The 13402-nt window shown below is 41.2% G+C and overlaps 2 protein-coding genes across 2 annotated transcripts; one reads left to right on the forward strand and one right to left on the reverse strand.

Annotated features, from left to right (window-relative positions):
* Window positions 1–126: 126 nt before the first annotated feature.
* Window positions 127–4624, reverse strand: rps19bp1 (ribosomal protein S19 binding protein 1). Its single transcript, XM_071517975.1, has 4 exons — window positions 4451–4624; window positions 3348–3533; window positions 2599–2696; window positions 127–1209 (listed from the first exon to the last, which is right to left on the reverse strand). Exons 1-4 carry the CDS (start codon window positions 4503–4505, stop codon window positions 1060–1062), a joined length of 489 nt encoding a protein of 162 aa, XP_071374076.1. The 5' UTR covers window positions 4506–4624; the 3' UTR covers window positions 127–1059.
* Window positions 4625–5312: 688 nt separating this feature from the next.
* LOC139642912 (3-mercaptopyruvate sulfurtransferase-like) lies at window positions 5313–11737 on the forward strand. Its single transcript, XM_071517967.1, has 2 exons — window positions 5313–5981; window positions 9775–11737. The coding sequence occupies exons 1-2, from the start codon at window positions 5402–5404 to the stop codon at window positions 10071–10073; spliced, it is 879 nt and encodes a 292-aa protein (XP_071374068.1). The 5' UTR covers window positions 5313–5401; the 3' UTR covers window positions 10074–11737.
* Window positions 11738–13402: the final 1665 nt, after the last annotated feature.

Below are 13402 nucleotides of genomic sequence, written 5' to 3' on the forward strand. Positions count from 1 at the left end.
TGAATAAAACCCATAAAATAAAATGATGCAGTGCACATCCTGAAGATTTCCCCATCCGTTAACATTAAAAACACCCATAAAAAATGACCCATTAAGAACTGCTGTGAAAACCCATTTGCATGTACATTTATTATCTTTTACAACTTATATGACAATATGAATAACAAAGTCAACCTGGCTGTAACACAATAATTATGAAAAAAAAAAAAAAACGTGTTGAAACTCCCCCTGGCTAATTTCAGAACTGTCTTGAAAGGAAATCATTGATTTACCGAGCAAAATGGAGTCACAGCTAACACCTACCAACTGAAACGGGCACAATGTTCATTCTGACTGGAACTGAGACTGGTGGAGAGAGTCAGACACTTACTGATATGAAGAACAGTAAGAAGATAGATATGAATGAGGTGACTGGAGGTGAGCTTTAAGGATTTCAATAAAACATTTTCTTGTGTCTGAAACTTTTATCTACAAATCTCAATTAGGTGTCATCTTTAACATGTGAACAGATCTCATTCCAGCTATTTTTGTTTCATACCAAATTGAAGTATGCATTTTAATAAACCGAGGCCTTCACTAATAAAGTGACTGGTGGCTTTGTGTTGGCTGCACATTATAGATAACTAACATAGTTGTGGTTTTGAGGAAATCGAAATGTATTTGCAATATTAACTGATGAATTTCAAGCAGCATTTTTTTCCAAAATGGACACAGAACACTTTGGAATGAAACTCTTGATATTGAAAGTCCTTTAGAACCCAATGCCTGCAGCCAATCATGTACCTCGATCTTATGAATGCAAACATATTATTGGTCAGGTAGGAAGTTACTGTGTGGATGTTACAGCTTATACACTATTTCCACCTGACAGTTTCTCCTTTGAATGTTGAGCCATCTTAAGTGGAACAATCAGCAAATCTTTGGGAACCTAAAACCAAAACCACTGCTCTCTCATCGCTCAGAGCCTGGTCCAGAAATCCACTTTTGACGCTTCAGATCCCCAAAACACGGCCCCGGTGTTTCCACTGAGTCCGCAGTGTCTTTGCGTTTGGGTGCGCTTTATTTCTTATCCTCCACGGTCCGGCCGAAGTATTCCTTCTGGAACCTCTGGAACTCCTCCTCTGTGAACAGGGACTGGGTCTCCTCGGCCTTCTTGGCGGGACGTTCCACACGGTTCCTGGACTGCCTCCCTGTATTCTGGTTCAGGATCTAAGTGAGACAGAGACAGAGAGTAGATACTGTAGTGCAAACTCACATGCATATGGTCAGGACAACACAGAAAAGATACGTTAGCAATGAGTCAATGTTGGGTCTAAAAAAAAAAATGATATATGCAGATTGCGCCTGCTTTTCAGCCTTAAGATATTTTTTCACAATGTAACTTTATGTGACTCAGTTTGCAGGGTGGCTCAGTGGTTAGAGAGGCTTTTTTGTAACTGAAAGGTCAGAGGTTTGATTCAAGCCGCAGACATTTTTTCTGAGTCCTTCAATGTGTTCTTGAGCAAGACAGCGAACCCCTTACCTGCTCATTCTAAGCTCTGGATAAGAGCGTCAACTAAATGCCTCTAATGTAAATTAATCACAGTGGCTCGACAACTATGTTGTCATATGGACTGAACCACCTTGTTTATATTTTAAGACTTTTGTACAATTGCCAGACAAACGAGAAAAGAAGAAATGGTAAGATCCCTGATCATTCCCACTGAGCAAAAGACGTGATTTCAACGTCGCATCTATGCTTTAGCTCTCATATAGCCCAGGATCATTACGGCTATGTATAGACCTATTTTAGACCAAGCAGTAAATACATTATTACAATGAATAAACATCTGTAAATACCAAAAATATGCACCTGAGAAGTCCTGTAGACTAGCCTACAAGATAGTTATCTGAGCACAAGAAGTAATTTCAACATTGCGTCTATGCGTAGCTCTCATATAGTCCAGGATAATATTGTCTATGTATAGACATCTAATACACTTTCACTTTTCAACCCCATTTAAACTTAATTTAGCCTAGACGGCTATGGGCCATTTAGACGTGTTTTAAACGTCTAATCAACGTAAAATTGCTCAGTGGGTTGCATTTCACAATGTGATATCAATATTTCATAACAAAAACTGTTTTCCATGCCCACAATGATGCTTTAATTCTCATATAGGTCTATTCTTGTATGATTTGTGTTGTTTTATAACCCTTTTATATTGTGTTGTATTCTGCCCTGTCTGTCCTTTTCATTTTTGATTGTTGGTTTTTACAGGTAGAAAATACAGAGGAAAGTGACACTGTTATTAATAATAATGTTGTTTGTTGTTTAATGTTGTCTGCCTGTTATGTCCCTTAATGTTGAATGTTTGTATGTCTTGAGTTTTCATTTTATCCCCTCCCCTTTCCCCCAAGAGGCAAACCTCTTTCCAGGCCGTCCGTGTAAATAAGAATTTGTTCGTAAATGACCTGCCTGGTAAAATAAGGGTTAAAAAAAAACGAAAAAAGTACCGTAAAAATAAGTCTAGCATTACAGCTGAACATACAGCGATGAAACAGGACAACAGCACTGGTAGTAGCTGTGGAAAGTGAGTGGATGGAAGCCTTCCTTACCTTCATGGTCTCAGACTGTGTGGTTTTGTAGCCCGATTCCATGAAGTACTTGAGGTTTGCACTCATCTGGCTCTTCTTCTGCTTCTTCCTGAACTCCTCTGTCATGAACACCAAAGAATGTGATGAGTTCAGAGAAAATCTGACCCTGGTAGATATTGTAATATGACACAAATACCATGAGAGTTATACAACAACACAGATCTTGCAGGAGCAAATTTAACGCATTTTCAATCATGGTGGACGGACCAATACTTTCAGTGTCACTGTGAACTTGTATGTACAGAAACTTAATACTAACACCACAGGTTCCTCCTATAGAGTGGATGATCTTATTAGATTTTGGAGGACCTTGCGGCATAAATTTGCATATTAACGAGTAAAAAAAACCATCAATATATATGACAATATGGCTCACGTATGCAAAATCACGTTAAGTCATCGAATGAATGTTTATCCCATTGAAATGAATGGTAATGTTAGGTGTGATATGGAACAAAATTTTCAGATAATATTCCTTAAAACGTTCGTAAGAGTTTTTAAATAAAATTTGCTTGTTATCATCAGTTTAGACAGCAGAATTCTGTCATGATATCCCAAAATCACCATATAATGACGATATGATACCACTAAAATACGATAAATGAAAATATTGAACTATTGCCCAGCCCTAGCCTTATGAATAATATTTAAGTTGTTAAAATGACCAGTGTCCCTCTTTAAAAACGTTCCGTGACAACAACCAGACTGACCCACGGCAGACTTGACCCTCTTGTCTTTGGCGGTGGCTTTGCTCTTGCCCGGGCCGAGGCGTCCCTGCAGCCGCCTGACCTGCCTGGTGACTCCCTGCCGCCTGCTGCTCACCAGATCCATCACTCTGGCATTACTGGGGGTCTGATGCTGCTTCTTGGCCTGGCTCCTCTTAACCTTACTGACATCTGGCAGAGAGAGAGGGAGAGAGAGAGAGGGAGAGAGAGAGAGAGAGAGAGAGAGACAGAGAGAGAGAGGGAGAGACAGAGAGGGAGAGAGAGAGAGAGACAGAGGGAGAGAGAGAGAGAGAGAGAGAGAGAGAGAGACGGGGGGGAGAGGGAGAGAGAGAGAGACAGAGGGAGAGAGAGAGAGAGGGGGAGGGAGGGAGAGAGAGGGGGAGACAGAGAGAGAGAGAGAGAGGGAGAGAGAGAGAGGGAGGGAGAGAGAGAGAGAGAGAGAGAGAGAAAGAGAGAGACAGAGACAGAGGGAGGGAGAGAGAGAGAGAGAGAGAAAGAGAGGAAGAGATAGAGTCAGACTTATTCCATTAACAATTCTACTAATGCAGAGAAAGAAGTGAGTTTATTAATGTATATAAATAACAGTAAAAAGAAAACATTACAAAATGATGACAATTATAACTTATATATGAATGTTCACTAACAGTGGAGGACAACTGGTGTTCATTCTTGAATTGTTGGTGTTGGTTAAGTAAACAGGTCTAAACAAAGATTACTTAATTATGACATAGACTACATATATAGGCCTATATGTAGACAAAACATGTGTCTGATTATCTGTGTAGTAGTAACTGCTTCACCCTTTTTGAGCAATTAAGGGGAAAGATATATATTTGTAACAGTAAGTTTAATGTTTCCCCTAATGAGACGGCAGCTGTGAGGAAACAGTTAAACCATGTCTGTTTAATGTCAAACCTTTGCGCTGTGATACTAAAATTCACTTTTTATAGAGGCTTCTACAACCTAAGTCAATTACTCGGCAACAGACTAGTATTTTGCAGTGTGCGCAGGATATCCAGCATTGCTAAGGTTAGCCAACTGTTAGCTAGCCAAGTAAGAGGCTACATTTAGTCTGAAGTAAAACTGACCTTTAATATCGTCGCTTAGCAACTCCAGTCCTCTTCTTATCAGTGACGCTGACATCCTGCTTTAATGTGAAGGTTTTCTTTACTAATCACATCGATATGAGTCTGTCTCTTCACTTGTTTCAGAGCACTGTACAGCAAACATGTGAGTCCATCAACATCCGGTGAGCGGTGCAGTCAGTGTGCACCGGTGAAACCAACCGGGTGGAAAACACTGTCACAGGCTCACGGTTCCGACCTGGCATCTTTTACCCGATCTTTGACCCTAACAGACTACTAGTACTACTACTACTACTGATAATGATAATAATAATAATAATAATAATAATAATAATATTAATACTTGTATTATTGTATTATTAGCATTATTATTGTTATTGTTGTTGTTATTATTATTATTATTATTGTTATTATTAATATTAATATTATTATGATCAGGAAATTTGTTGCATAAACTCACAGATTAACAGAGAGAGCGTGTTATAGTGTGCTAGGCCTATATGTGTCTTAGCCTACTGGAACATGGACTAGACAGACAAACAATTCAGGTTTCTGATCATAAGATAAATCAAAGAATAATTCAGGTATGATAATGCTGCATATCACATGATCTGGTGAAAGATGTGTTTCAGTTACCTAAAAGACTTATTGTAGCCTAATGTTAGGCCTATTACAGAAATTGAAATAATCAGTTACACCACTCGTTACTGGGGAAAGTAATCCCGTTACTGTAACGGTCACCGCCCCCAGTCAGTCACCTCCAGCTGCTGCAGGCTGAGTTGAGGGCGTGCTGTCTCTCTCTCTCTCTCTCTCTCTCTCTCTCTCTCTCCACATTCCTGCCCTGCCTCTCTCTACCAGGCTCAACCTTTGGCACGGGGTTCGGCTGTGTTAGGCTGACTCTATACAATTGAAATAAGCCTGATATCCTGTCCAGGCTGCCTCTCCAAATTCACCATGGCGCTTCAAGCAAGAGCTCTGGTCGCCTCCAAGTGGCTTGCCGAGGCCGTGAAGGTCCAGGGCAAAATGCGCATCTTGGACACTTCGTGGTATTTGCCCAAACTGCGGCGCAACGCCAAGAGCGAGTTCAAGAAGAGACACATCCCGGGCGCAGCGTTCTTTGACATAGACCAGTGCTGTGATAAAACATCTCCCTTGGATCACATGCTGCCGTCCGAGAATTTTTTCGCAGATTACGCGGGTAATTTGGGCATTGACAGCGACACGCACGTCGTGGTGTACGACGCCAGCGAGTTCGGCGCGTTCTCGGCGCCCCGGGTGTGGTGGATGTTTCGGGTGTTCGGGCACAGCGCGGTCTCGTTGCTCAACGGCGGGCTCAGGAACTGGGAGCTGGAGGGTCTGCCGGTGAGCGACCGGTACGTCAGACCCGCGCCGACCGAGTTCAAAGCCTCCCTGAACCGCTCCTGGATCAAGACCTATGAGGATATTCTGGATAACCTGGACGCCAAGAGGTTCCAGGTGGTGGACGCCCGGCCTGCAGGCAGGTTCCGCGGACTGGACCCTGAACCCAGAGACAGTGAGTAGACTGCAGTCCGGTCCTCATGTTGACTCCTATTGCATTTAGCCTTGATGCAACCTGCAGTTTCCAAACTGAAGAGACACCTCTTCACTGGTCATATCACAGTTTATATAGGCTACCAACTTTGTCATAGAAACTGTGATATGAACCAGAGGCGTAGCTAGAAAATTATGGTCCCTCCACTTTCCTGTCACCCCCACTCCACCTTCTTTCATCTCTATCGAACCATGCACAACCCAATCACACCTACAAACATTCATTTACTGATCAATTATAGAACACACAACCTAATATCTGGGTTTCTGATAGTGCTTATTGGCCGTAATTTTGAGAAAACTTCATTTGTTTGCAATCCTGAATATTTCACCCAAACCCTGTTTCAAAACCAGAGCATTGTGAAATAAAAGTATAAAATCGTTATGAATATATACTTAAGGACCACTAAAGACACTTCAGGGGCCCTCGGTAGTCAGCACCTCTGTTCCCCCCACATAGTCACCACAGGATGGGACACCAGTGACACAAGTGCTGATGAGGACGCATGGTGGTGATGATGATGATGATGATGATAACTTTTGCTCTAACCAGTGTTGTTGGAAGTGTAGCTCAGGAGTAAATTCTGCCAGGGTTTGGGGTTTGATTCTCACCCATGCTAAAAATATATGCACCCGGTACTGTAAGGTGCTTTGGGTGAAAATGCCCAACAAGCAGCACAATACTTACAAAGACTAGGCTTCAGTATCGAATCAAACCGTTTAGTTCTATTGTAACAGGCTTGCGCTGGGTGTAATATAGGTGAGTCATTTTGCTTGTGAACCTATTTTCTTTTATCTTTCTGAGTTGAGCACAAACTTGCTGAATTGAGTCTTGCCAAATTAGCTCTTTGGTCGTCCACATGTTAAGTCGTGCAGAAGACCCAGGTGACTATCTTGTTTTGCTCTTTCCCCTCGGTTTACTTAAAGTAATGTATTTACTCAAGAAACAGCTTATTCAGGGCAACATGACGTCCACAGCTGCCATCTTTGAGATAATGAGTTGCACTAAGTTTATTACATAAGCAGTTTTAAATCATTACACAATAGACAGATCATTATGACAGTTTTCAGTGCTTGCAAATATTTCATTTTATAATCTTAGCCTGTGTGTGTTTAACTAGATACTAAAGCAACAACACATTTTAGTCTTTAAATAACAAATGTCCTGTTCCTTATAGTCAGATAATGAGTTACGCTCAACGGCTGTCCCATTCAGAACTAATCCAGGATTATTGATTGTATTGATAGAGTTAGGTGTGTTTAAGCCACACCGTTTAGACTTAGACCTATTCATTGATCAGATTAGGAGAGGAGATATGAGACCAGACATGCTGACTTGGCACAAGGCAGCAGGAGCTGTAATCAGCGAGGCGAACTCCTGTAGAGTTTTTCCTTTTCACTGCTACTGTGCTGTACCCATACTCCATACTATATGTGTATGGTGTGATACTAGCACCCTTTAGTTTTGCATTGGGTTACTGAGCAATTGTGTTTGTTGCTTGCATGTCAAGATTCCTGTCAACACCCTTTGAAGCTGGGTCTGTGCCAGTATCCTTCCCAGCATGCCTCCAGTTCAGTGGCTCTCAACCGTGTGCCAGAGTGACACGAGAGTCTGCAGGTTTTCATTCCAACCAGACACCACAGCAGTTGATTTCACAGATTATTTCCTCCTCTCTTGTCCTAATCAGGTTCTGTGTTGTTTGGTTGGCATGAAAACCTATAAAGCCATAAAACCAAAATCACAATATACAATAAAGATCTGAACTGAACTGAACTGAACTGAACTGAACTGAACTGAACTGAACTGAACTGAACTGCAGGCTCTTGGGTCACGATTGCACATGATTAACAACCACTGCTCCAACTTCCCTGTTAACTCACCTGGATTGTGCACAAAACATGATGGAGCACGGCAACAATAACCATGACGCCGCCCACGGATGATGCAGTCATCCTTTGGGCCAATGAAGTTATACAAATTTAAAAAAGGTTAAAATGTGTTATATAACAATGCAGATACATTCTGTAGGTCCGTTTGCATTGACTGGTAGTCTTTTCTTTTTCGCTGTTGCGGTGCCCCATATTGGTTGATTGCACAAATGATGTCATCACCCCTCGAGGCTATCAGTGAGTAAATGAAAAGACTCAGGGGATGAAGTGGGTGTTAAGAAACTCAAAATAGAGGAAAATCTGTTACAGCGTACACTGATGATCCTGGAGGCAAATTTGGATATGTGCATAACTGGTTATTAAAATTTGACCTGTAATTGTAACAACCCCCTTGGTCTTGTCAGTGTCATTTTGAAATGAAGAAACGCAGTGGTGAGATGCATCATTCCCCCTAAGTTTCATCAAAGCCCGATCAGTGGCGTCTGAAATATCGCACATAAAAGACAGAGGGACGATCGAACAAACAAATGAAAGGAGGGAGACCCAACCACTGCACCTCCCACGATCCCACAAAGTCAAAACAAAAACATGGCATTCTGTTCCAGGATGGGTTTGGCACGGTACTGTCATGCAGTGGAAAAACCGAAATGGTCCGCTGAGTCGACGACTTCCTCGTATGTAGACTTAGCTCTGTTTGCCCCGGACAAACACACAGGCAGGCGGGTTCACAGGCAGAAATCACTGAAGAACACATTAGCAAAGCAAGCAGATGGCAGCATGCTCGCATAACCATGCATTTTATACACTCACTGAACAGTATACACACACACACACACAGACACACACACACACACACACACACACACACACACACACACACACACACACACACACACACCCTCTCTGAAGGACAGTAGCAGGTAGACTGAAGTGAGCTGAATTCAGATATTGCCCGCTGTTCATTGGGTGTAAACTGTTGATCTTTACAGATACTGGGCTGCACATGGAGATAAGGCACCAGGAGTATGTGCCTTATCTCAGACATGAACCACACACACACACACACACACACACACACACACACCTACCTACATACATACAGTACATACACACTCAATAGGACACACACTCACGGATGCACACACAGTCTAGTAAAAAGCTTTGATGCAGGTCTGTGCCCATCCATGGGTGAAACTCGCATGTTGGCTGTTGTCATGAAAAAGAGACCATGTTGTATATAATGTACAGTACCTGAAGTGCTCTAAAATGATTCTAGAGATGGGGCGATATATTGAAATTCAATATATATCCATCTCAATATAGATGTCCATCTCTTTAGGGAGCCCTGGCCAAGGGAGCAACAAGCAGATATTACGATATAAAATACAATACAAAACCACAATATACAAATCTCAAGGTATACATACAAATATACAAATTACACAGTATACATTCTCAAGTAAAACAGCTGCAAACCTCAGTTTTACTTGAGAATCGTGATGAGATGAATTGAGACATCTTGCCCGTCAAAATGATGTTATTTACACTTTGTAAAGACATTTTTAAATTGTTTACATTCTAGCATCCAGTGCAATTGCTAGAAAGATTTGTGGCTCAAAAATAAACACAATTCTACACAGTCAGAGTTTGTTGTCATTGGACTTTTATTTATTACATCGTATCGTGGTTGTATCGAATCATGAACCCTGTATTGTGTGTCGAATCTTATCATGAGATAAACATATCGTCCCGTCCCTAATAAATTCTAAAGATATCCTCTTGACACACAGCAGCTCACTCTTCCTCCCCTCTCCCTCTCTCTCTCTCTCTCTCTCTCTCTCTCTCTCTCTCTCCCTGGCTGACAGACACGGAGCCCGGACACATCCCCGGCTCCATCAGCATGCCCTTCCACTCCTTCCTGTCCCCGTCGGGTCACTTCCTGTCCCAGGAGGGCCTGCGGGCGCTGTTTTCCCGGGCGGGGGTGGACCTCAGCCGCCCCATCTGCGTCTCGTGCGGCTCGGCGGTGACGGCGTGCCACGTGACGCTGGCGGCCCACGAGTGCGGGCACCCGGGGGTGTCGGTGTACGACGGCGGCTGGTCGGAGTGGTTCACCCGCGCCGTGCCCGAGCACGTCATATCTGAAGGACGAGGGAAACACTTGTGATTGGCTGAGGACATCTGGACGGACGGCTGATGGACGCTTGTTATTAGTTAGGATCAGCATGGGTTTGGATGACAAGAAAAGAAGTGTGAGAAGAAGAAGTGTATCTCCTCCACCACTAAAAAACAAACCATGAGAGTGGAGATTTTTTTTTATTCCAAAGAGAAGAACCAACAATATGTGAATGTTAAATCAATTTTGAAGCTGTAAAAGGTTTGTTTACATCTGTAATGTTTATATTGCAATAAAACAGAGCTGAATTTTGAATGATGATTATTAATAAGAGTTGAGAGAGTTGCCCAAAGCTTATTTTCCATGCAATCAGACTCTTTGTGTAAAATATGTGAATATCTTTATTGGGGCTTTAAGCTTTATAGAGGGGACACAAAACTGATCTGAGAGCAGAGTCCAGTTTGGCCGACTGTGCGCTTTGAGGCTGAATGTTGGACTTTGGACCTTGGAGCTGAGAAATCAGAATGATTAGACAGTTACACTCAGGGGTTTCCCTACAAAATTAGATATCCACTATTTGAAAGAAAAGTGACTCCTGCTCTTATAAAATGATTGATGGCACAAAATAACAGCAAACTATTAATAGTTTTTAATAGATATTTGGTATAGCTGATGCAATGTTTTTTTACAGAATCCTCCATATTTTAGAAATATTGAATGATGAATTTCAGGTACAGATTTATTTCCCCCCAAAATTGATGTATAGCATTTTAGAATAGACTCTTAATTTGGAGAGCTCATTAATTTTTTTTCTGTGCTAAATAAAATGGCAGTAGAGTACTCAGATTACTTTTTTGTGCTAACATGTTAGTTTTTCAATTCTTGTAATCCATTTACTTTTTAAAATGAAAATGTTCCTTTAATTTTTCATTCAGATTGATTTATTTTTGTTAGTGGAAATGTAATAAAGTAGAAAAAGTGAAAATCCCACATCTTGTGCAGACAACATGCTGTTAATTGAAAAAAAACCCAATCTAATTCTGCTTGATGTAAATGAGATTGGCTGACTGTTTTAAAAACAGAGCGACAGTTTATTGCATTTGAAAACAATGATCACAACACACTTGGCAGCACAAGCCATATTGATACAGCAGGTTTTTGAAGTGGGTAACAAAAGTACTCTAACAATAAAGAGTAACTTTGTGAAGTAACTAGTTACTTTTAAAGCAAGCCACAAAGTAAACAGTAACAGATTACTTTCAAAAGTAACCTTCCCCAACACTGGCCCCATGGCTCAGTGCAAAAGGGGAAGAACATGGTCTAAAAAACAAAAACTAGCAACGGGAAGTGAAAAAAGATGTAATTTTTGTCTTCAGGTTTATAAAATCCCAAGCTCTATGACTGAGTTAGTAATTTTTTGTTTCCCTGCGTTGTCTAACTAAAGGTTTTTCCCAAAGCAGAGCACACACTCTGTCTCTGTTGGGTAATTTGTGCAGAAAGAGTATTTTCCCTCCACTGTACCAGTCCAAGGGAGTAACGGTCACAACCCCAACTGGTTTGTTTATGTGCACATACAGTGCATTGTGTGTGTGTGTGTGTGTGTGTGTGTTGATCTGATAAAGAAGTTATTTCTGTTATCTCCCTGTGTACATGAGGACCACCGGCATGCTGCTAGAGATAGAGAGACCCACGGGGCCATCATCACTTACACACACACACACAGCCTATCTTAAGCCTTACAAACTCCTCTCACTGTCTTATTGATGTGTGAAACGCTAATAAAAATATAGAAATCCACCCATCTCTCTCACAGACAGACCAGCCTTGGTACATCCTTAATTCCTCTTCTGATGAATGTAAATAGGTGAACCCTAATAAAAATCCTTTAATCAACATTGCATTAAGGCATTTTGGTGCTATGAAACCATGTATGAATGCATTTCAACTGTAGTAAAACAAACCTCCTAGTTATGTAATGGCTTTATCAGAACCTTCTTAATGGTTTTAATCAGTTTTCCACTTGAGGGCAGCAGAGCATCACAGTGTTTTACCCACAGCGGCGTATCCTGCTTCTCTAGTTTGAGCTCAGGTGACAAGAACCTGGATTTACATTGCTGTGTTTTTCTGCAACTTGTGTGTTTGTTGTGACGCTGCTTCCTGGGCCAGGTCCCTCTTGAATAGGAGATATTTAATCTAAATAGGATTAAGATAGACAGATAGACTGGATATTATAATCAGCGGTGGAAAGAATACTACACTGTCCTACTCAAGTGGACGTATTGTTACTTTGCTGATATTTTACGTAAGTAAAAGGTGTAAAAATGCAATTCTAAAAGAACGAGAGGACAGAGTTCAAACTAGATTCTTTTAGTTGGAAAAACTAGAAATTGCAAAATAAAGTGAACAAACAAAGTAAAGCCAGATTCCTCTTCTCTTCTTTGACTGACTATTCACTGTGAACGGCTCCACAGTTTGTCAATTTACGATGGTCTAGTTTGCGTTAATGATGGAGAGACACAAAATTTGTACTCTGACACTTCAGCAAAAACGTACTTCAGTAAAATAATCAAAAAAGTACAAGTGCACAAAAAAGCTGAGTAAATGTAATTAGTTACTTCCACCCTTGATTGGCCTATAATGAATTTTCAGGATTGAATGTGAAGAATATTTTTTAACTATTCATTGACAAAGATTCAGGCTCAGTTCGTGTGCTGCTGGACTACAAACATGCTTCAAACGTCCATACGGCTCATGATGGCTGTCATGTTTTCTCTTTGCTGTCACTCTGCCATTACACACACACACACAGGGAGATGAATCAGCTGCTGCTTCCAGTGTGGGGATTTTATTTATGCATATTGGCTTACAAAAAGATGATAAAATATGATATTTATACTCCATGACCAGAAAGTACATGGTGATGTAGTACTGGGAAACTACTGCAGTTCCCCTACGCTGGTGCTGTAAATACAAATGAGTTCCTAGTCAATTTGCCCGGTTAGATAAGAGTTAAAGGGGCCGCACTGTAGAAATTCAAATGTTTCTCTATTTGTTTACATATATGATCAAAGATGTTTGATGAAGACAATGCTAAAGTTAGGTTTTGTTTGAGCGCTTCAATATAAAGTTGCTGCTTTTTCCAAAATCCATTCGTTTTTATAAGCAGTTTCAGACTGACTCCAGGAAACACTTCACAACTGGACTCAATCCTGATTGGCTCCCGTCACTAATCAATTAGTAAAATCAGGGCTGTAGTACTGAGACCGGACTCGAGACCGATTTTTGACAGTCTTGGTCTCGTCTCGGACTCATAGTTAATATGACTCGGACTTGAATCGGTCTCAGGAGTGAATATGACTCAGTCTTGAATCAGTCTCGGA

The sequence above is a fragment of the Centroberyx affinis genome, unplaced genomic scaffold (genome assembly GCF_046629955.1).
Source record: "Centroberyx affinis isolate AG114_WGS23_722 - 3 ecotype Tasmania unplaced genomic scaffold, CSIRO-AGI_Caff_v1 ptg000545l_1, whole genome shotgun sequence".
Lineage (NCBI taxonomy): Eukaryota > Metazoa > Chordata > Actinopteri > Beryciformes > Berycidae > Centroberyx > Centroberyx affinis.